This window comes from Typopeltis vanoorti, chromosome 4, assembly GCF_054136105.1.
Source record: "Typopeltis vanoorti isolate ZY-2024b chromosome 4, IOZ_Tvanoo_1.0, whole genome shotgun sequence".
Lineage (NCBI taxonomy): Eukaryota > Metazoa > Arthropoda > Arachnida > Uropygi > Thelyphonidae > Typopeltis > Typopeltis vanoorti.
The window spans coordinates 79,042,821-79,068,546 of NC_143552.1; the positions used below are offsets into that span (position 1 = coordinate 79,042,821).

At 36.4% G+C, this 25,726-nt stretch overlaps 1 protein-coding gene across 1 annotated transcript in view; it reads left to right on the forward strand.

Annotated features, from left to right (window-relative positions):
* LOC150107433 (carbonic anhydrase-related protein 10-like) overlaps positions 1-19,973 on the forward strand; it is a 73,537-nt gene extending 53,564 nt beyond the window's left edge. The window contains exons 7-10 of the mRNA XM_090392095.1: positions 5,563-5,717; positions 10,812-10,940; positions 16,095-16,137; positions 19,876-19,973. Of these exons, the coding sequence (XP_090248221.1) occupies positions 5,563-5,717; positions 10,812-10,940; positions 16,095-16,137; positions 19,876-19,973 (425 nt within the window). The remainder of the gene's footprint in view (positions 1-5,562; positions 5,718-10,811; positions 10,941-16,094; positions 16,138-19,875) is intronic.
* Positions 19,974-25,726: the final 5,753 nt, after the last annotated feature.

Here is a 25,726-nt window from a genome sequence, read left to right on the forward strand (position 1 = left end):
TTTGAGTGATTGTCGTGCAAACAGTCAGTTGCTTCAGGATAAGATTTGATTTAGTTTAATACCTCTCTCTCTCTCTCTCTCTCTCTCTCTCTCTCTCTCTCTCTCTCTCTCTCTCTCTCTCTCTCTCTTTCTCTCTCCAAGTTTCAATTTTTCCCCATTCCCTGGATTAAAATAATTCTTTTTTTTATTATCGATGTATGTTCTTTTTTATTTGCAAGTTTTGAAAGCTTAGATATATTTAGATTAGCCTTTGGAAGCTTAGATATACTTTGGAACATTACGTTGAAATTAGTTACAGCTTGATATCTGATGGCCACCACAGCCAATTCTTCGAAAATGCACGTCGATCGAGGAAATGCTTCTTCAGATAGTACGTGATTTCTAGTATCCCTTTCATGCTGGTGATACATCTTTATCCGAGTTCACAGAGGAAGGTGATATTAAAGGGACAATTTTGTAAACCTCCAGTGGAAATGTTACTCTGCAGTTGCGAGAGATGCTCGGTTCATTCAGCTGGAAAAAAAGATGTGATACGACATCATGCTAATCTTTCCGAATCATGAATGTCAGAATGGATATCTGGTACTGTTCACTTCATCTCGGGTAAACTAGTAGATGAAGAAAATATAGCGATGTAAGTGGGAAGAGGGAGTTCAACAGTTGACGCCAAAATTCCAACAGGCTTCATCCAGTTGTCAGAGTTTCGAATTCCACGGATACGGCACAAATACAATCCTTCACCGTAATGTTTTCCAGACTGCCGTGAGTGTGACAAGGAAGGAGATATTTACATGTGCACTGAGCTGCACTATTTCAATAATGTTTGCCTCATCCCTCTCCTACTGTATACGAGAAGCTCGATCGTCATTCGTTGCCACATTCGGAATAAGTCACTTTCTTGCATCCGTTGATAAACACTCCATGGATATCATCTTTCCGATACTTCTCAACCTTAGAAGTCGCATTTCCATTATAAAATCCTCACGAAAATGTAGGTCCGCTTACTTCTCGTTAGAGAATGTAAAACGGAACATTCGCAGATGATTTTCGACCATGATTTAGTTGTATAGTTTTAGGGAACAGATTTATTCATCGTCGCACGTATTGGAAACCAAAGAGAAAGCCGACAACTCACTTTCAGAACAAAAGACTTTTGTGCTAAACATGATCAAAGGCCTCAGAGATAGCAAGAATAACTATTTTTGTCAGATTTCTCCAAACTTTTCTTTTCCATGGTATTTGTCCAAAGGTATAAGCAAATATATTCTTCGTGGATCAACTGTGACAGAATCCGTCATCATCAAATTCCTCGTGTACTCTCAATGGGTGTACAGGATTACGTTAACTGTACTACATTGTTAATGTTTCATCATTACTAGCTTCTTATCAACAATTTTCTTCCAAGTTAATCTGCTGTTTGTCAGAACTTTAATATTCTTTTCATTGAGACTCATGTGAGAGAACGTTCGGTAACCGAAAAACGGTTCATGCGCGGACATGTCCGCGCACTTGCTGCATATCAAATACCCATATCTCGAAGATCACACTCACGTTCATTGGACATTTCTGAAGGGGACAAGTCTCAGGAATAAAATCTTAAGTATTGATATTACCTCATCAGACAACATCTGCGTTGTCTGTTATGTCCGTCTTAGAGCAATAGATTTCTAGAAGTCCTTTGGTTGGGAAGATCTGGGTCGGAAACCCGTTTAGGACGTGAAGGACTTTTATCAGGGCTTTCGAAATGAAAGTAAGGCCGCCGTGGATTATTTTATTATTATCATTACATCGTGTATGTATTATTATTGGCAACAATTTTGCAGTTTAATGCACGGGAATATTTTCACCTACAGCCACTAACGAAATATTACGAGCACATTCCTTGTACATTTCCTCCTCTCCTGGCATCGTGCCAAGAGAGAGAGAGAGAGAGAGAGGGAGAGAATGAGTGTATTGAACGGGACTTTTTAATGGGACTATATGTAAAATAGTAGATCTTACTCTCTAATACAGAAGATAAAAATCTTTTTTTTTGGGGGGGGGTCAAGTTCGTTTGCGAGATTTTTACCAATTCCGCTCCAGACAGCCTTCACTAAATGCACCCACGATTAGTGACTGGTGCACGTACGGAAGCATTGTTATTGCTGGCCATGCACGAGTGGGATGAATGCTCGCATAGTTTTCTTTTCTTTCTTTTTTTTTTTTATTCAATCAATAACATGAGGATCGATTCTACCACGTATACTGCATACTCATTGATCAACCCACACTGACCAAACGAATCCGCAAAGAAAAGAAAAAGAGAAAATATCCCAAGTTGTTTGTATTGACGTCACCAGGAGGAGCTGTACCGTGTTTTATGACTGTAGTTGAAATGCGGGCGAAGAAAGCTTCTGTTCCAGATGATTCCAATAAGAAAGAGAGAGAGAGAGAGAGAGAGAGAGACCCGCTTTAAACTACTCACCACATAACTAGAGTTGAAAGGTCATACGGGCACGCAGAGAGCATATGCTCTTTGTTGCCCTCCGCTAGCTCGTTTATTCTCATTCTAACGAAAGAATCTTCCATAAGTTCGTGTCAAACGAAATCCTTTCCCGATCAACCCCATCCATTCGATGCTATGGTCTGTTAAAGAACTCCTTCTTCAGCTAATTGCAGCTTTCAACCTTTTTTTTTTCTTTCGCCTTTCGGTTGTGGGTTGTTGCCGAGATTGAGACAGCCGTCACTAGACGCCTGCTCTTTTCGCCGTCCGCTTTTTCACTCTTGAAGAACTCTCCAGATTACCGAGTAAAACCTGCCGTGCGATGGCGATGCGATTGATATTGGCCAGCACGTGATTTCTGCCTAAGATGACAGAGCAAGTTGGCCTGCATCGAACTTGTTCACAGATCATTCGCGTATTGTTGTCATTACGCGAATTGCCGCTAGAGGACACTGGTGTTAAATGCTAGAAAGTTGTTATATTTTCATCTTTCTGGTATTTATCTATTTAAGTAGTTAGTTTGGCCTTGTTTTTCTTATATATATATATATATATATATATATATATATATATATATATATATCATGAGAATAGTTTGTGCTTTATTTTTTATCGATCGGTTACCCCGAGTACTCGGCCAAGCTTTAGATCCGCGGTATCGAGGCTTTGTGAAACTTCGACACACAGAACCGAACTAAAGGGATAAAATCAATAGATACCAGCGAAGAAAGTAGCCCTTGATTTCCGCTACTGACAGCCAGATATATATCTTGATGTGTCTTCTCCTTGAGTCGTTACTCGTCACGAAAACAGACAATGTCAGGGAGAGTGAGTCACTTATTGCTAGGACAGAGGAGAGACGGGAGAATAGCCAATGTTATGGGACACTTTCAGTATTTAAAGATGGACTGATACGGTTCAGTGTTCGCCATTTCTCTCGTCACTGTCGCTTCACAAAAAAAAAAAAAAAAAAAAAAACGTCGTGCTACTTTGTCTGTATAGCTTCTCTAAAGGTTTATTGATCGATTCCTCCTCCCTCCCCCCCCCCCACTTCTGAAAACACTCCCTTCGGTACACACCAAGCACGTAGCGCAGAACAAATACTTTTCACTTTATAAAAAGTCGTGGATGGAAGAAGAGAAGGGAAAAGAAAATAAAATGAATGCCCGGCTATACATTTAACCGATCTAATATTGCTCCAAAGGCTTTTAGAGGTCCACATAAATAACATTAGGTTTTGGCAACCCTACACTAGCCACGTAGCTATGAAACGACGTTGGCAACAGTAGCCGAAAGGAAACAGAGAACTCTACAAAAATACGAATCACCGCAGAAATCAGAAGCTGAACCAACCAGAAATTTCACAATCACTTCCGGTACCCCAATCACTTCCGGTTTTGTGGGAAAAAAATTTTCCACAAAATTTTGTGGAAAATTTTTTTTTTGTTCAACCAAATGAAACCGGAAGTTTCCTGTTTCCTAGGAAACTTCCGCCGGAACTTAAAATTTAAACCGGAAGTAACTATATGACGCAGTGAATGTATTACGTAGATTGAAAGTCACTCCTTGCGGTGTAAAAACACGAAAAAAAAGTCACCAGAGAATAAAGCAACAGAAAACATAAACGTCTAATCACCCAAAGTGTTTCAACAAATGCATTTAAAGCTGATTTTTTTTACAATATCCTCTTACGCTGCTTTCAACCCGACCGATGTTTTTCTTCGGAGTAATGTAATATGTGCGGTTATTGGCAGAAACTGATGGTACCATTTCTACGAGTGCTACGGTCATATAAAATGAGAATTATTCCAACACATTTCCTGTTTCTTTTGTACCTTCGAGACCTTCCAGAAATAACATAAGAATTGAAAAAGAGATTGAAGGGACACCGTATCCATTTTAATTCGCTTCTGTGATAGGCCTATGGGAAAGTGAATGCATGTTTTTTTATCTGTAGGTATTGCAATTTCATGTTTGGTTGCTGGCTGCATTCTTACTAACATCAGTAAAAATTCCTTTATAGGGTTCCTTACCACCAACCTGCACAGCTGGCCAGAAAAAAAGAAATGAAACAAACAAACAAACAAAAAAAAACACCACAGTGTACGTCTTTACGCAAATGGCACGCATCCATTATAGTTTTATAGTAGTGCATCTCGCAGTTTATGGCTCGGAGAAGTTTCATGAAATAAATATTTCAGAATACGGAAACAGATAACGAAAAATATTCAGCGTTCTGAGTTTCACTAGTAAATACGGAAGTGCATCTGTGTTTATGACTTGCCTTCTCATGCTGCGTGAGATTCCATTGTTGGCTTTCTTTTTTGCTTGTTTGTTTCTCAATTCTAGAGGGAGCCACTGACTTCATCGTTACTTAATGATAAATGCAGCTGGCTTCATTTTCAATCATTTATAGTTTGTGATCGATTATAGCAATTCTCTCTCTCTCTCTCTCTCTCTCTCTCTCTCTCTCTCTCTCTCTCTCATCATTTATACTATATGTGATAAAAATAAATTATGAATAACCTTAAATAAAAACAAAAAAATGTTTTATTTCGATGCTGGTTTTGGTCGTGAGGAGTACGTTGAACTTTGTGAAATTCCCTAAACTACAGTGAGTATACTGTATTTAGAACAGATTAATATCAAACAATATTTTACCAAAACCAGCCCAGCCTTTGGAATTGGTGTCTTCTAATAGAAATTACCAGGTTTCTCCGGTTTCTGATTCCACTTTCCAGTACGGTATGATCGTTTCTGCGCTGAAATTAGTTCTCGTTAGTGAAAAGAATTCGGTTTCCGAGGGGAAAAACAAACTTGCCCGTGAAGAGAATGACTCACTCGGAAACTGGTCGAAGAAAAGCTTAGAAAAAAAAAAAGAAAGTTCCTCTGGCAACGACTAGAATCGAACTGTCTTTCTTTAGGCGGCCTACCACTGTGGAAAGACAAAAGAACATTGCGATCTTGGACATCAGAATACTTATTTTTTCAAAACCAATTTAAAAAATATATATATATATACAGAACAAGACTTTTCTATTGCATGTGTTGGTTAAATTGTATTTATTTCTTGTTGTTAGGTCAAGAAACGCCTCTGAAATTCCTGTCAGTTAGGGATTTGATTCCAGACACGCGATACTACATGACATACGAAGGCTCTACTACTATGCCCGGATGTTACGAAAGTGTCACGTGGATCATCATGAACAAGCCTATTTATGTGACTAAGCAACAGGTAAGGAAAGAATAGAATTTACTTACATTTCCAATGGTTTGGTTATTTATTTTTTGTAGATTTTCATTCATTCCATTTTCGTTTTACTTTTCTGCTATATAAATCTTCGTTCAATACGGGTACTTTAATCTATAGCGATTTCATTTTATTATTTTTTTTATTTTTATTTTTATTATATATATATATATATATATATGGACGTCTTCATCAATCAGAACATTCATTCAGGGTTACTAATTAATAAAAAAAAAGAGCCATAAGGCTTCATTTCGACGATGTAAAATCAGGAGATGCGCGAGGGCGCATAGTGAACGCCGGTGTGCTGATTCTACTTCTGTCCCATGCTTAAAGTAAGTAATCGCTTTATTATAATCACATGTCAAATGTGCTCAAATGAAAGGTATTGGTAATCTGGACGTGTTAATCATCGAAATCGAAACAGTGGTTCCTGAAAAACTAGGGTTTCAAGCCAACTTCACCTAAACGGTACCTGACTAATAATCCTCCCTCAGGGTCACCAGCCAAGTCATGTTTGCCGTAGTCTGCAAAGGTAAGATAGATAAAAGTGGCTTACAGCAATGTTCTTTAGAATGTCTTGAAAATTATCATCCTGCATGTGTAGGTATTACAGAGTCTAATATTGGAAAAATGTCTAAGGACAAGAAATTAAAATGGAAATGCCTTAGTTGTGCTAATGCTTCTCCGAGAAATGACATCAAAGCTACAAGTAAACTAAATGCTAGCAGCGACTATTCAACTAAAGCATTAAATAAAGATGACGTGGAACGTGACGGTTTTTCCTAAGACACTTTTAGGGATCAGATATTAGATCTATTAAAGCAAAACTTAAAGGCGATAAAAGGGTAATTGGAAGAATTATTTAAAGCTGATATAAACTATTTGAAGTCATCGCTGGAGTGCACGTTTGCATGCTTTCAGGATTTAAAGAACAAAGCCGAATGCAATGTGAAACTAATCAAGGATTGGTGCACTAAAAACGCAGAACTTGGGAAGTTAACGAAATTCAACAGTGATCCAGGTTGAACAATATTGAAATAAATTACCAGAAGCTCGTGATGAAAATATGCATACTATTACTGAAAAATTGGTGAATCTACTTGGAGTTAAATGGGAAGACATCGTGTACGCCCACAGAATACTTACCAGCAGAAAAACAGACATTTTAATCCAATAATGAGCAAGAATATTAAAAGTAAATGGATGGCGGAGGCAAGAAAACGCAACAAGATTACAGCTCAACAGTTTGATGAACATTTAAAACCGATGCCCGTCTATTTAAAGGACCACTTGACTGAACTCAATAACCAACTTCTTTACGAAGCAAAACAAAAGAGAGAGAGCAAGTGGTACAGTCAAGTATGTATGTATGGATAAAAGACGGTAAATTGTTCATAAGAAAGGACGACAATACAATGACGTGACACCTGGCGACCTCAACGAACACAGTCAAAGAAGGCAGCCGCCTATGAATAACTGGAACAATAAAGACCAATGGACTTAAGAGAGCACATGAATAACGTAGATCTTGGTGCAACTGTAAAAAACTATATAATCTAACCTCTGTAAAAAAAGTTTTTGATACCACTTCAAATTCGTCAAAGAACACCAACTTATTTCATATAAATATTAGATCCTTAAGGTAAAATTATGATAATTTAATGTTACTTTTCACAGAAATCGAACCATATAGAGATGTACTAGTCTTAAGTGAAATCTTGATCACCCAACCTGAAATTGATTGTTATTCTCTCGTTAATTACGACACGTGCTATGACTGTCGTGATTATAATCGTTCTGGCGGATTAATTGTGTAGGCTACGAAAAATACTTTTAATTTTCATAAACTGCAATGAAATATGCACAGTGCTGTGTGTGTGATGATTATTAACACAGCAATGAATGAACTTATATTTGCTACATTCCGTGAACACGATGGCCTAGTTGACATATTTCTGTCAGAGCTAAATATCCGAAAGATCTTAAAACATGATAATGTCATAGTAGTTGCGATATAAGTTTGGATTTATATAAGAACAGTAGCAAAATTGAAGAATATAAAAATATATTATCTATACATGGGTTTCTAGCATACACTGATGGCAACACGAGAGGAAATATTCGTTGATCATCTGATGTAGCTAATACAATTTGAAAATGGGAATTTTATAGAACACTTAAGGATTGCTTCAGTCACTCCGCTATTTAGAAGAGGAGGTAACAGAAATGAAATAAGAATTTACAGACCAATACCTATACTATCCACAGTGTCAAAGGTTATTGAAATCCCAATGAAAAAAAAAACAATTAAATAGCTACTAAATACCATATCCATTTACACATCTAATCAATACGGGTTTAGAACCGAATTCAATACCGAAAAAGCGCTATTGGTAACACCAATAATCAGTTTATAGTGAATAAATAAAGAAATGCACGCGCGCGCGTGCGCGCACACACACACACAGCAGCCATTTTTCTTGATATATCTAAGGCGTTCGACTGTGTTCATCATGACCTATTGCTACTCAAAATGTCGAGATACGGCATTAGAGCAGTTTCGAAAAACTGGTTCAAATCCTATCTGAATAATAAAAAAACAATATACTAGCTACGGCACATTCAATAGCGCAACAAAAATAATAAAATACGGAGTCCCGCATGGTTCGGTGCTAGGATCCACCTTATTTTTAATATATGTTAATGACCTGTGTAAATACAAACTTTCTGCCAAAATTATATCGTTTGCTGACGATACGATATTAGTATAAACCGAAACGACCCTGATGATCTAGAAAATCGAATTAACCGTGATATGTCGAAACTAAATAAATGGTTTAATGGTCCTCGCGGTTAGCCAAGTGGCTATGCGCTTCGCAACACCATATGTTTGGGAAAGGAGCTTAAGGATCTTTCTCAGACATAACCAAGTTAGCCAGTATTGGGCATGGACCGTAGAGTTCCCTCCCCCCCCCAGTTTATCTGGGGGGTTTTCTCTCTCAAAGCAGGCAAACCGACCCCGTGAACACTCGCATCTGCAGACATAGGACACCCCCCCCCCCGAGACATAGGGGCTAGCCACCCTATTCTCGAGACGGGTACAGCTTAGAAGGGCTTATGATAGCTACGTAACAGGCCGATAGGCCTAATACGAAAAAGGGAAGAAGAAGAAGAAGCAATAATGCTCTTAAAATTAATACCGATAAAATGAGGTACTTCACGTTAACAGATAAGCTAGATCACAACACAACCATAAAATGGTAGTCAAAAAAAAAAAAAATCAGTCAAGTATTTCGGCCTCCACATCGATAGCAATTTGAAATGGAACTCCCACATCACATTTGTAACAAATACGTTGAAGTTCGTAATTAGCAGAATATATTATGTTTAAAAGTTTGTAAATGCAGCATTCCCTTAGATGCGTATACTATTCTTGGGTAAATTCCTCACTGCAATATGGTATTACCTGGGTGGAGATTACTACAACAGTCTTTGTTGTAACAATTTTCACTTCCGTTGATACGAAGACAAAACAGAATAATTAGAGGCTATAGCTATTACTAACTTCGTACATTCAACAAACGATCTGTTTGCCATTAAAGAAACTCCTTCTCTATGATTGTGTATTATATATGTAAGAAAGAATGCTGTAAGTTTTCGGTATATGATGTAGACTGGTTTATGCTTGCTGTCCCAAGGCAAACAAAGAAATTTGTCATAAATCCTTTGAACACTTAGCAGCAAGCAGCTACAATAAATTCTCAAATGAAATCAAATCAATAACCTCAGAATGTGCTTCCATAAAATAATTGAGAGGCTACCTCATGGGACTAAGTAATGTTGACCTTTTATTTTAAACGTATATTATAAGAGATCACTATAACTTACATATCATGCCCGATTATGATTCTAATATATTAACAAGTATACACGATGTTCTGTGAGCCCTCATAGATAGTCACTGGACTTTTCTATGAGGGCTCATAGAAAAGGCATCACTAAAAAAAAAAAAAGAAATGTAAAAACTCACTAATTTATTTTAAACATTTTATAAACTACGAAAACTATCTGGTAATGTATTTTACTTTATTTGTATATATAAGGAAAATATTTTTATTTGTCAATAACAAAATAATCAGCCAAAATTAAATGTAAAAACCAAAAGAAAATATGGTAGTAGTACTTGAACTATATATTTATAAATGTTACGTATAAGTGATGAGAATAATAAACTTTGTATTGTATTGTAAAATTACACAGGCAAAGTGGAAAAGTGGATATTAAAGATCCAACATTATTTCAAAGCCGAATGTTTGTAGAAACTACGAAAGTTTCTACAAAATTGAATACAATTCTCGGCATCGGAATTGCCTTAGCTTCCCGAGGATTGTAATCTACAAACATTCGACTTTGAAATAATGTTAGATCTTTAATATCCACTTTGTATGTAATTCAGCCAGGCGATCGATTATGTAGTGAGCATTGCACTACTTATTTCATTTGTTGCACAAGCAGCATTGTCGTCGTTTGGAATTACTATCGAAACGACTAAAGTTATGAGGCCAGTGATCTCTGTTAATTGCGTGTGTTCTTCTGACCGGTTTGTTTATTTTGTGGAATAAAAACAAATGAACTTCCCTGAGTGAAAAAAGACTTACAACGTCCGTGTGGAACCTGCTAATCACCTTTAGTTGAAACGCTATTATAAAGATTTTCGTGTCTTAGATAGGATTCGAACCCAAGTCTTTCGGACTGCAGAGTACACAGTATACAACAAATGAAATGTTGTTTTCCATATCTGTAATGAACGCCAAACAGGGATTGATTGAAATTGTAGCAGCGAAGATTGTTCTACATTGCATGGAAGAGGTGACAGAGACGATATTTCTAATAACCAGGACGGGCAATATCTGGGTAAGCAGGTCTATTACATGTCCCAATATTTCTAAAAATAAAAATAAAAATTTGTCTGATTTTAAATTCAATTTCTTTTCTTTTGCTTTGTGAAATCCACTTACAGAGATTTCTAATGAATATGATTGCTGTCGGTGTTTTTTTTTTCTTTCCTTATTACAGCTGTATGCATTGCGGAAACTGTTGCAAGGAGATCAAAGTAACCCGAAAGCACCTCTAGCGAACAACTTCCGACCAGTCCTTCCACTCAACCACAGAGCTGTACGGACCAATATTGACTTTGGCATGGAGGTAAAATAAGCGGCGATACTATTAATTGCGCATGCGTTTTCTGTTAGAAATTATGTACAGAAATATAACTTCACTTTCTTCTGGAAAAAAAAAAAGTCAATTGAGATTTAGGTTATAGAAACTTGCATTTGTTAACTAGGAAAAAAAAAAAAGTCAAAACCAAACGGATGAAATTGAAGGCTGTAAGATGTGCATTTCTCAATGTTGGATTTCATTGTGTCGAGGGTTTCATTCTGCGCATGCGTCAAATATTTCATAGGTCAGAAGAAGGTGGCCACAGCAATTGTGGATCACATCTTCCGCACAATCTTTTGCAGATGCGTTCCAGAAGTGTAAAATTTAACAAAGATGAGAAGACTTGCAATCGAATTTCTGACTTTTTTCCTTTCGCAAAGTTCGTTATCTCTAATTTGAAGCAGTTCACGCCACAGCCATTACCCCCGTCTCACTTTCCCGGCAGCCAGCCTCCCAATTAAGGTTATGAAGTCGCACGTATAAGTGGCAGGTAGAGCAGGGATGTCATGAACTCAAGTGATCCCGAGTGAATGGAGGAGCTCCTTTATCCTCTTTTCTCCACCATGTTTTAAGAGAACGCAGTCGTAAGTCGCTAGCCCACCCACCCTACCCTACCCTACCTTGCATTATTTCACTCGAGGACCGGAGAACGTTCGGAAACGTGATTAATTCCACGAACATTCCGTCACTCGGATGGACTAATGATTTCTGTGACATCATCGCGTGAACGAAGAGCAAAAGGGTCAGCGGGAGCGCTCGTAACGAGACAGCGGGGAAAGGAGAACTGACTTCTGTGCACTGTTGATTTTTCATCATCGCTACCGAATCGCCAGGAGCGCCGAACTCATGTCAGGATCGATTACATACATACGTACACACAGCGAAGTGCATCCGAGATATTTCATATATATATATATATATATATATATATAGGAACTTCGGGTAATTTTATGTGTAAAATGGTATTCCGTATTACCAGAAGTCCCCCCCCCTCTCTCTCTCTCTCTCTAGTTCCTTTGAAACTGGCTAGGTGTCGTGACTTTCAAAATTGTCACACTGGAAGCACCTTTAACAGTATCAAACTGACATTTTAAAGAAATTTCACTTTTTAAATTGGTGAAAAGTGTTACTATTTTTTCAGAGGTATCACTTTTTGACAGTGCCTTTTTTTTTGAAGTGTCACTGTTTTGAAAGTGTTTTTTTTTAAACCGTCACTTTGTGAAAGTAGCATTTTTTACTGTCTTTTTTGGAAGTGGATTTTTAAGCGTGACGTTTTAGAAGTGTCTTTTTAAGACATCACTTTTTGAAAGTGGTTAAAGTATCACATTATTAAAGTTGCTTTTTTAAAAGTGTCACTGCTGGAGTGGCTTTTGAAAAGCATCACTTTTCGGAGTGGCTTTTTTTAAAGTGTCACTGTTGTAGTGGCTTTTGAAAAGTGTCACTTTTCGGAGTGGCTTTTCAAAGCATGTTTTGGAAGTAATTTAAAACATCACTCCTTGAAAATCTGCTTTTTTTTAAAGTGTCCTTCTCTTAAAGGTGTTTCAAAATGTCATTTCCGAAAGTGGCTTTTAAATATCATTTTAAACTTCATTTTTCGCAGTGGCTTTTTTTTAAAAGTCACTTTCTGAAAGTGATATTTTAGAACGTCACTACTAAAGTGATTTTTAATGTCATTTTTCAAGTTGTTTTTAATTGTCACTTCTGAAAGCGACTTTTAAAATATCACTTGAAAGTAAGTTTGTAAAGGCCACTTCAAAAAAGTGTCACTTAAGGCATCACTTCTGAACATAACTTTTGTCTATTATTAAAATACAAGTAGCTTACAGAAGTAACAGTTTATCAGTTTAAAAATAAAATATGACTTCCTATAGCAATATTATAACATTATCACATTTTTAAACACAACACACGTATCTGCTAGGTTTTGAAGGAGCAGTTGACTCTCTCACGATTACTTTAAAAGCATGTGTAAAAACTATTTTAAAGAATGTAATGCTAAGCATTTCTTTGAGTATTTCTGGAGCAATTATTAATATTTATGAGTTGAAGTGTTCTATATTCTTGCTATTTCGAATTTTTAAACTCATTATAAGTATCAAAATGGTCGAGACTTTAATATAGTATGTTATTCTTGCTTAAACATGTTTAGTCGATTCACCAAAATTCACCAAAATAAACGCTTCTAGATTTCGCTGCCATCGCGATTATTTTGTCATCACGAGCTGCTAAGCGTTCCTTTACGCATTCAGCTATTCCGGAGACAGTTCACTCCAATGACTGCATCGTTCCATCATTAATTATCTGAGCAACATCGCGACGAGGCAACCGGCTCTGTTACCGTGTGCGTAGATGATGGCATTCATGAATACAGTGTATTCTCTTGTCTGATTTGTGTATTTTCATAGTCATAGTGCATGTCCGGTGTTTCGCAGTCATCAGAGAAACAGATTAGTGGTGCCTATTGGCATCGAAATGTATAAGGACAAATAATGGCCTACCCTAATGGAATCGCTCACAATGTTTAATATGACAGGCAACGTCGAAGGGAGAGCACTTCGAGCGAATGCATCTCATTTTAGTCGTAATTAAAATGAGAAATGAAGTTCTGTTGGAATTGGGTGTACGATTTTGCCGTTGTTTTAAGGCTTAGTTCGTCTCGGTACACATTTCGTGAAATAATGGAAATGATAACGTAAAAGATAAATTCTGAATGATTGCTGTTTGGTTGCCCTGAAGATTGTTCTGTGTTGAACATTCACAAGTGGAAAACATTCGAAGTTAAATTTTCTTTTTGCATTCCTGGGTTTTCTGTTTAAATACTGTAGTATGCTGTTGAAGGAATAAATGAAAGCCAGCATCTTTACTGGACTATTTCTTGTTGGTAATTATTAGAGACGAGCAGGACTTTATACACGTTAATTCAAACTTATATGATCTTGGTTACGAGCGAAATACAATTCGAAACTAGATTAAGATCTGATCGAAGGAATAGTTGCATGTGAATTCTCCCAGCGAAATCTGTAGACCTGTAGTGCATTTTAATTGGCAGACTATGGATTTGAAAAACCCAAAATCCTAGCAGGGACCGATATGACATTCTCCCAAGCCACTTCAGGCCTCCAGTAAATTAGGTCGGGGTCTCATGTAGGACGATGATAATCATCTCCCACCTAAAAACTCTTAAACAGTCCCTGGGGTAGAAAATCTGTACGTTAATCACGTACACTGCTATGTATGGTATAATCTGCACCCAATAGGAATCATTCATGAATTTTTCACTAATTAAGTTATTGGTGCTAATTCTAAACATCTTTATAATTAGTAGACATTAATCTTATGAATGTCTAGAATTTTGTAAAGATTTAAAAAAAAAAAAAAAAGGAGTTAATGGCTACGATGAAAACCTGGTGTAAGAGCTTCGGTTCATATAGCAATTATAAATTTGTATTCATTAAAAAAAAATCTCTAGAGAATCTTTAGTGCGTTTTAATGTATTGTTCTGGAAAAACGAACCAATAAACTCAACAGGCATGTTTAAAACATTTATTTTCATTGAACTATTTGAAGAACTGAAAAAAAAAACGCTAAAGCTTTACAATTTGGATAACTTTCTTCTTAAATTACATGTTGTTCTATTTTTTTTAGCCCGTCTAAACGAATTACCAATCACTAAGCTTTCTGGTCATTGAAACTCTCTTTAAAAACAAACAGATTCATTCTGAAACAAAAGGAAAAAAAAAAAAGATTACCTGTTAGAATTTCATTTGGCTGTGAATAGCTTTTCTTTCGATCACTGCTTTTATGCTAACTCAAGTAAATAAATGTTAAAGCTTAATTGAATTGTAGCTGACAGCTAGTGCCATCTATTGTTCAAATGTCAAACTTTACAATTTGACATCAATAATCAACACAAACACACACACATATATATATATATATATATATATATATATATATATATAACCTTTAAAGGATTATATAGCCTATGTCGTTAATATAATGGGGGTACATGCTACAAATTTGGGTTCTTTTTTCTTCGTTTTCCTGATATGCACATCAAAGAAATAAGATCGATATTGGCAATATCTATGTGTTGAGAACAAATATACCTAATATTCTCCATTATTATTAGTTTCCATTAGTTTTGCATTTTTTTCCTGAAAATGTCTCGTCGCATTTCAGCATTCTTTCGATTCACCTTGTACTCTACTGTTTACGCATCTGACAAGAACTAGTTGTTCTTTTTCTCTTGTAATTTACTTCTTTAATTAATTAAAAAATTCATCACTTATATTATTATTATGTGACACCTCCAGGGAGTCCAAAGACTCATCGAGGGAGAGTGTGTCAACACCATCGAAAGATTGATCCCCTTCCAACTATTAACCGCGCTCCAACTTGCTTAAGTTTTTGTTAGCGATTAATAGCAGAGGGTCTACCAATCGACCAACCTTATCATCTTCTCTACTGGTACCATATTACACAAAGAAGTCATTCAGCTGTTTTTGTTTACTTTGTTTCAGTAATACCAATTATACCGAAGTGGTACTTCTCTAATTCTTCTGTTAATTCCACTTTTCCTCCACTTAACACAAACCAGATTTACTTCGAAGGTGATTGTCTTCAACTCTGTTCAGTTTGGGGACTTTCCAATAGCTGACTTATCACCGCTAACTCTAGTTCCTTGAGGAAAACAGTTAGAAGGACTTATTTATCTAAGAAACTCTCTAGCTCAATATTTATAAAACTTTTGAGACTGCGAAACCCTATATAAAATATTTATATTTCGAAAAGCCCCCATGAAAATTCATCCATCGCTAAAGGAACTAAAGAATTATTTAAATAAACAGTGCGGAACGCCATCCCATAAATTTACATTAGTTCATCTTCGAAAAAAAAGGTTCCATTTTAAATGAGGACAGTTAATAAAAGGTAAAGGATCGCTGTTTATTTATGCGAAACAAATGAGGTTTAAATGTACCTTAGACTACCCTAAAAATCTCGAGAAACACATCATTTAAATCAAGAACATTCAGACTTAATCGAGACGAGGCATTCGTATAAGTACCTCTAGTCGATCTTCAGTAATGACTCATCATTATGTGCATGCTTTGAACTAATCCTACTTTTATATTACAGGGAAAGGACTGTCCCACAATGCACCGCCAGATGTATTATCAAGGTAAGTAAGAACAAATATTCTTATGTTTATATTGGTCGGTTATTATCCTCAACTCGCGTTAATAGTGTATGCGGCTATTTACACTTCCTCTGTAAATAGCCGCATACACTTAGTTTTTCCTGTAAGAATTCTTATTAAACTATAAATTAAACTGCTGATTAAAATATAACAAAAGAAAAATGTAAACGTCTAATTCTTTTTCTTTAAATTAACCTAACTTATTCATTTTTGTCAGTCAAACTTTATATCGCTACTATTTTACTCTTAATTATTATGTTTCTTTTTTAGCCAATTCCTGGTCTTGAAATATGGATCCCTGAAGCGAATTGTCATCCAAATATTCCAGAGACAGAGGGGGATTAACAAGAAGTTGAATGCAGAAAAAGACTGTGGTCATCTAGTATCGTGAGAACTTTAGCATCTCTCTCTGTATCCATGGCAACAACAAGTGGCTCTACATCATCAACGTTTCTTTGCCATCGGAGGAACAAACTCAACGGTTGTTAAAGCAAAATCGTTCATTGACTGCTCTGTGCTTTTTGTTTCAGATGTTACTTCCTTTGGCTAGACAGCAGAGCTATTCTTTTTAGCATCTTTCACCAAACGTGACTGGGTGTCTTGGGAACTACTGCTTGTATGATAGTCATAATTGTGAGCAACTTCTGACAAATTCAGGATGCATAGCTCGGATAAATAACTTACAGAAGAAAAAAGAAAAGGATGCACTGACTTCTAAATACCGATCCTCAAGCTTCTAGGACTTAAAGGACTTTATTCAGTGTGATAATACGAACTTAAAGGAATTCAGTTTCCAGAAAACAAATCTTCTCTTTAACTCATGGCCATGCGAACTGGATTGCTGTGTGATATTTGTATGAATTCTCTTTCTGTAGTTTCCTATTTACGTTATGCAAGAAAGTTAAGGATATCGGAGGCCTATAAAGCAAATATCGATATAGAAAATTTACATATTTGATAGTAAAATTGAATTAAAATTATTTAATCCCTAGAAGAATGTGTTATTGATGAAAAACAAATTTGCTAGCTGGGAAATGTAATTCATAAAACGTACACTGGTCAAAATCTTTAATTAACACTAAACCTCATTAGGACTAACAATCGGTAATGTTATGAGTTAATCATTCCACTAGCAGTTCCAAAAACTTTCTTGCATAGAATTCAATTAAATAATTTCTCTTAATCCAAACATGTCGTCTCTTCTTCCAGCGAAAATGTTCAACCAGCAAAACGTAGTCTATCTTACCAGAAAGCAACGGGAAGCAGCAAGAAATATCAAGATAATTCCACGAGTCTTCAAAATCGCAATTATTCTTCGCTCCTAAGCAATTGAATGCTTACTTCTGAACAAGCGAAAAGAAACAAAATATACCTCATTGTGTGTATTTCGCTATGGGATAAATGTATAAAGTTTTGTCCAGATAATTTTTTTTTATTTCAATTTTTTCCAGGCCTTTATTGTATTCATTTCATGGTCACCCAAACTCTGATAAATATTGGAAAATAAAGACAGATTGTTCACAAAAATAAATACGATATTGTCTTCATATAACGTGAAAACAATACAAAAACAGCATGGAATAGAATCCAATATTTTATTGTTGAAATAAAAGATAAAAAATTGTATCATTCCTTCATTTTTCTGCTATCATAATAAAAAAAAAAACAAAGACATTTTTATGTTCCATTAGCTAACATAAGAACTGCACACAAATACAAGAAGGAATTTCTGGAAGCTTTGTTATTGCAGGTGGACAGCTTAATTCTGTTTCCTGTACGTCTTATCCACAAACAAAATCAAATCACTGTTGAGAGAAAAACGGTTGTTGTCAAAAGTCGGCAGAAAATCCATCCTCTCCTTGCACACATACACTCTATAGAATTCTTCGTATTTTTTATCACTCCAATTCCCACAGAGATTCGCTATTTCCGACACTTCGATTGACAGTTCTTATTTGGCAAGACAAGATTAAATGCTACTGTTGTCATCTTTACCGCTGCTGGAACATGCAAATTCACAGTCAAGTCCGCCACTTCTATCTTTAGCATACATATGAGAATCCTGAAGGCTTCTGTTTAGATGCATTCTTTGCCGGAAATAAACTGGTTGAAAAGAGAGAAGATACATTTCTCCTATGTACGATACAGAAACAACATTATATAAACAGATTTTTGGTGGTATTTTTTATATTTATTTTCAGATGATCTTCCACTCGTAGATGAAAATTTTTCTTTTATATTCTACTGCATTTTTAAAAGGAAATGACTACATACGTCTTTCTGGACAGTTTTGAACTACTCTTGACACAGAGATGCAGTTGACATTGATTGAATTATGGCTGGAATTCAGTATATTGTCTAATGATTACGGTGTTCATCATGTTTGTCTATTTTTCAGGAATAAAAAAGCCCAGTTTCGGCAGGGAACAATCCTACCACATTCGTATGAGACCATTTACCCTACCTTCAGTTGAAAATATGTTATCCTAGGTGGCCAAACCACCTGACCGCCAGCCTAATTAAATCTCATCTTTCCGCATATCTACTTCTGTTTTTTGTCGTTGTCATAGAAGACAGAAAACTGAACTATAAACCACACTCGGCGATGATCTTAATCCATCCCCGACATGTACCGAAGTAGAGTTGGGTAAGAGAAAATTCATGCGACACTTAAAATGACTTGAAATCGAAAAAAAACAAAGGATACGCCAGATTGCTATATATTTAAACACGAGATTCCAATATCTTTTATCTGCTGGAGTTCTTTCGTTATATTCCCCAATTATGCTAACGTTATGACTATCTTTCAGCCACCTATTCAGATTCGACGGTCTGTTCTTTGATATATTCGATATATAAATTTTAATCCGTACTAAAAAGGAGAAGTGATGTGGAAGACCTGGTTTCAGGCTTGTTTAGAAAAGGCAGTGTAACCCATTACCGTTTCTTAGATGGCTTGTGGAGGGGGAGGAAGATGGGGGATGCTTCTTTTGTGTGTTATCTTCGAACTCAAGAAGGGATGGAAAACAGGCTTTTTCTCCATTACCTGTTTTATGTTTAAAACAGCGAAGTGAGTGGTGGAGCCCAGGCAGGACTTGATTTTTTTTTTTAAACAAAGCCAGCTTCTATTTAGGCTATATATCAATAGCTAACACCACCAAAGTCGGTCTTAGCCTACAATTTATGAGTCTTCCAGCAGCTCTGTAATGCTGCAATAAATTCCAGTTTTGACACCTTGTTCAAATAAATTTTCTATAGCTTCGACGATGTCTTCCGGATCTTGAGACTTCCATGTGAGAAGGTACAGATTGTGATGTTGTGTGCGACAACTTCTCATGATGATTTGTTGTCGCTGTTCGGCAACCTTGAAAGAGAACGAAGACTTACTTGAAGTCTATGAAGGGGGGAAGACACATAATTACCGAAATCTGCCTACCGCTGTTTCTTGAAAGGGGGAACGGCGTAAATACACGTTTTATTTTGCTGTTACGCGGCCGACGGTTTTGCAAAGTCATTTTATTCGGATCGTAGATATTTTTCATCGCCTTAAGATTACTTGACGATGAAAATTTCGTTGACAATTTGGCATATTTTATGTAAAAAAGGGAGAAGACTTACGCCTTGAATGTCGGAGATTCTATAGGAAATAAAGTAACCTCTTAATATTAAATTATGCACAGTTTAAATGTGTATTTTTGTCTTTTTATTTTCCTTTAACAGAAAACACAATGATTGAAAGAAAGAAAGATTCAAAAATTCATAATTTCTCAGACTTTCGTAATGTGTTTGGAGTTTCTTCTGTCATTCGATCTCCTTGAATGACAGCCAATCTTTCACTCAATTTCTTACTTCTTGACTGCTCGAAAGCCCCTTTCAAAGCACTTGGGGGGTTGTTCTATAGATTTAAGTGATAATTCTTTGGATATCCAAAACGGCTAAGTAATTAATTCCAATCCAGAACATTCATTGTCCAAGTTTTCGCTGAGGCTTGAGGGACGCCATTTTGCACCGGTCCGCTGTGGGGAGGAAACAAGCCATGCATGACGTTCATTAAAATATCTGTCGTGCCGTTTACTACCTGAACCATCCCATCCTGCAGAGCACGTGGCGTAGACGTGTTAATTGCACCAGGTAATATGAATCAACGCCACCCGTAGGTGCGTTGCAAGAGAGAAAGACTACGCGATAGCACACACACACAGCGATCCCTTCATGCATAACACAGCGATAAGGTGCCTGCTTTCTCGTGCTGCGATAACGTCATAGATGCACCAAATTCACCTCTCTCTCGTCATCTAACCCTCCACATCGACGACCAAGTAATCAGCTGATACCTAAGGTTCAGTAGGCTCTTTCTTCGAACACTTTCTGGTACTAAAGTAATGTGACGCATGCGCGATGGTAATAGTTTTATGGTTGCCTCTGGCAATGAAACAATGTATATATATATATATATATATATATATTTTTTTTTTTTTTTTTTTTTTTTTTTTTTTTAAATTCACGTTACAAGTTCCATCGTAGTTGATCAGTACGTAAAAGTGACATTAAGTTCACTGTCCTTAAACACACGAATTAAAATTAAGAATGGCATTAAAATACGATGTGTTGGACTGCAAATAGTTTGTCAACTGTCATCCAACCCCGTGTAGTTTACAGAGCACGCAAAATCATAAAAAATTCAAAATTAAATTAGTGACGTAAGTTGTACGTCAGCGTAGAATGTTTTGAAGTGCGCAGTTTACCATTGAGCTGCTAAAAGCGGAAGTGTTGTCATCGAAACACTACGTCCCATTCCATGAGCAAACGAACTTATACTGTAAAATATCCACAGAGTCTGGTCAACATAAGGAAACAATACTACTGAATATTTTCACCGCGTTGAAAGCTCAATACAGTGTGCCAACTTTCGATGAAAGTTTCCTTCGCAAGTGGAGATAATGACAACAACGCAATAAAAAATGAATCAGAAGTAACAACCAATAGAGTGGCTTCCATACTGGTGTTTAACACTAATTTGTGAGTGGTTAAAAAATCACACAACCAAATTCGTGGCTACAGGCGAATGAATGTTTCCATGTCCGCTTATGTATTGGATACTTTCGACTTCATAACAGCTGTTCATACCAATTTCTTTACGCAAGTCCGATCCTTACAGTCCATTTCTAATAATGGACTGTAAGGATCGGTATGTTTTTTTTCCCCTTCAATTATTCCAAGAAAGACAACATCGCCAGTCATATGATGACCCCCATTACAACAGAATATAACAATAACGTGAAGTTCTACGAGACCAAATACAGTCAAATCTACGAACAACGAACTGTTGTTCCCTGACGCTATCATGACTCGCGTTTCCTCCGAAAGATATTCACTCCTGTCGGCGCCGCCTCTGTGAACTTAGAGCTGTCCGTTGACCGTGAGCGGTTACAATACTTCAGCGCGTGCAACGCGAGATACAACAGCGGCAACGTACCCGGACTTTTTTATTTAGAACCGAGCGGATATTTCTGTCCCAGTTCACACCAATCGTGTCACTTACTAAACAGCATTACGCCTCCTTTATCTGCTATCGGCATCGGAGGTCATCGCCGTTGGGTGCGGAGCTCAGCACTTTCAGTCTCCGACTCAGCAGACTCGGGTAATCTGCCGCCACAGCCATCCAGAGGACCCAGTCAGCCGCATCTAGCTGCTCATCCGGCAGACTCCCTCTCAGCTCTTTTACAGATAATTGCCTTGTTCGGTCGGAACATTCGTAGACTTTTGTATTGGGGGAATCACGGGGAAAGCCCCCTGAGAAGGCATTTTTCGATGGAGAATCTAAAACTGTCTGAATGGCTGATTCTGTTAGTAGAGAAAGGAGTTCGTGTTGAGTAGCTTTGTTTGCCAAGAATTCAATACACTAACAATGCTATAGCACAATTCACAGATGTTTTAACCATCGTAATAACATACGGTATGTTATTTTTTTTTTCTAGATCATATACCGAAGCATGACTGAGTAAACTAATCCTGCTTGGAATACAATTAAGCAGAAAGATCTGATTTCTGTTTGAAGTGCTTTAGATTTGTATAACATCATATATATACACTGATGGTAGCATAGCTACCTGAATGGTAGCTATGTTACCATCAGTATACATACTGCACCAGAATATCACTAAAGACCGAGTAATCTCATCTGAAAAGCTAGACTAACATTATTACACTTTCATGTTAGTGGTGAAAACTAAGAAGAAATCCATACTGGATCGGTCAATGCCGTGGTCATCAAGTAGTGCGTCATACGTTGGAGGATCCTGGCCATCAGGGAAGTGGGCTACAGAATCGAATTCTCCTTACAGAGCAAGCAGCTAAAAATCGAATGGAAGAAACTAAACAAACAAAAAAATGGGCTGTTCTAAAGAACAAAGAATTTACGAAAAGTTTTTTACAACAGAAAAAACGGGTTTTAGAAAGCATGATTTGGAATTCCCCCAAACTTCCCAGATGCCGCAATATCAGAACAAACACTTATGGACCCTAAGGAATTCTATTTTCCACAATAAAGTACTTACTAAACTCGAGTTTCAAGAATTTTGTACGAAACAGACACCTCCAGTAGTTACAATTGCTCAGGAAGTAACTACAGAACTAGGAAATGCAACTCAATGAAAATGCTGACGACCTCTGATTATATTGATTGAAATGCTGTGTGAAACTCGAGTTTAGTAAGTACTTGTAAGTACTTAAGAGTTTTTATTGGCCACATTTGCGTCTAATTGAAGATATTTTAGACTACATTTATGGAGGGCTTTTAATGAGCGATAAAGTCTACCAACATTAAAAGCCCTCCATAAATGTAGTCTAAAATATCTTCAATTAGACGCAAATGTGGCCAATAAAAACAATTCCAAATGAAAGTTTAAAGGAAACAAATCAGCTTTTATGTAGCACAGCCCATATTCATTACAGTGAGGCTTGGTTGCAGTTTGCAACCAAGCCTCATGGAAAGGCCTATTAAAGTCAACAAATTGCGCGCTGATCTTAGCAACACATTATTACTGTTATTGCTTGACACTTTCAAGAAATTCAAGGACTCGTCGCCGGAGGACACTCTACTCCACACTATTTTAAACCTCCATCTACACAACGTCACTTTCTTCACACACTACACATCAACCACACATCGCCATCTACCGGCACTAATGGTATATTTTGTCTGTAAATTGTGTGTGTTCTCTTGGCCCATTTGCTTGTATGCGAGAATTTAAAAAAAAAAAAAAAAGCCGAATTTCCTGGAGGGAAAACCCTATTACCTCTGCATGTGATCAGCCAACTCACCTTCAATTGAAAATAATAATAATAATAATAATAATAAAAGATTCCTCTCGTCACGATCTTTTGGATTTCTTGGATCTTCTCCAACTGAAGGGTGCAATGTTCCGCCATTCTTCCAATTGCGCTATAGAGCTTAATCTTACACATTCCGAAAAATAATAGCATCGAAAATAAGATTATAAATAAATATAATTTGATTAACAAAATAATTGCTGAAGTTATAGAAGAAAAGCAAAGAGCTGTTGCAATATTGCACATAAAATTTTAAAAGATATTTTAAAGACGTTTTAAAAAAATTAAAATAGACGTTATCAGAGCATACATTTCTCTTCATGAAAGATAAGAATAAGGGCGTAGATACAAGTACAATAACAATCCCAGCTATTATAACTATTATAATTACGGCTATTTTGCCGTAACATGGGAGTTTTCCCAGAAATAATATACATAATCCCAGCTACGTTTAAGCTGTTCACTGTAATTCCGTGTACCATTATTTATCAGATGATGAAATTTATCCAACTGAACACAAGATCAATTTTTTTTTTAAAAAAAGTAGAGGTATAAAAGACCAGATCCTTATTAATAAAATGATCCTCAAAGATTCAGAGACGCGAAAACCGAACTTAAACAAGACAAGAAAACATTTGCCTCCCTTCACATTCTTGGATCCTTAAAGCTACTCGGAATTTTAAAAAAAACAGCGAAGAAGTTGGAGATGTTAACATTACTCGTAGACGTCGAATTTTTTAAGATGATTCCTTGTCACCGTTACTCTTCAAATATTTCTTTGATACTTACCTTTATGATTTTGAAGAAAACACGACTGATCGACACGCCTGTGGCCAACAAAATCATGTGAAAATATGGCGAGATATAGTGACGTCATTGTATGACGTCATTGAGTGCTCGGCAACTCGCAAAAAATCAAACTTACGTAAAACATACGAAAAAATACAAATAAAAAGTTACTCAAAGTTAACGCAACATGAGTGAAATTAATAATGGATTGCCAACTCAATCGCCAGCATAGGTAGTCTGCTGATGCAGAGAATATATCTTCGAAATGTCATTGCAATTAGATTATACTGATTTCGTAATATTCATTTCGCTTTGTTTTATTTTTGAAGTGAAACTAATGAGACACATCGGCAAACTTACTGCAGCTAGATTTCAAATAGGGTTGTTTCTTTACGCTGCTTACCTACAAAAGCCAACTAAAGTAGTCTAAAATGATAGAAGGATAATCAAAAACACTTTTTGTTCATACACTTCAAGTCTCATATTTCAACGAATTTCGACCAAATTTGAAACACGGCTACTGATTATATTCCTTCAAGTCCTAAGTAGCGCTGAGAAACTCAACTGTCAGTAAATAACGTAGTAAGTTGTATCGTAAATATTAAAACGGCTTGACTATTTTATCTAAAAAAAATCCATGCTTCTTAGGTACAAAATGGTCAAAATGCTGAGAAAAGTGAGGAACGCAAGATATCCTGAAATTTAGAAATAGTTACTCAGATGACATCGTTTTCATCTTAAGGTTTTTCTGCATCACTCAATGAGATACATTTTTAACGATTAATAACGTCAGCCGCTTTCTAAATGCAGCCAATCCCTTATTATTATTATTGCTTGACGTTTAAGTTTCGTTTGTACACAAACGGCCCTTATTAGCTAACTATCCACGAGAGATAACTGATAATGGATTAAGCAATCTGGAAGAAACGGGAAAGGATAATAATAAGTAGCCCTTTACATGACGACCGAAATCCATTTTGAATCAAACAAGTGAAGCGAAATTACCCTTGAGCTCAGGTGATTTAAACTCCCCCCCCTAAGGATATTATTCGCACTCAGTAAACCTAATCTACCTCGCAAGTATTTAGTCTTATATTTTTGCCTTTGGTGTATTAAATGACAGTTGTTAACCTAAATATTGCGAATGTGCCTGAAAGTACATATTGCAGAATATTTTGCTAGCTTCTTTATATATCAGGTCATTTTTAATTAAATGAATAATAAATAATGATAATATGTAACCTAATAGAATATAAAAAAATCGCTTTACTTCTCTTTGAGCAAAAAAAAAAATATTTTCTGTTTATAGAAGGTTTTAATGGGAGCATGTACTAGCAACAAGAATTGAAATAATCCGAATTTCAAAACCTTGTGTTTCGCAATAGCATTCTTGTATTGTGACGTCATTGATTCTCTGGACAGTTGAACCCAGAATTGTTTTAGATTTATT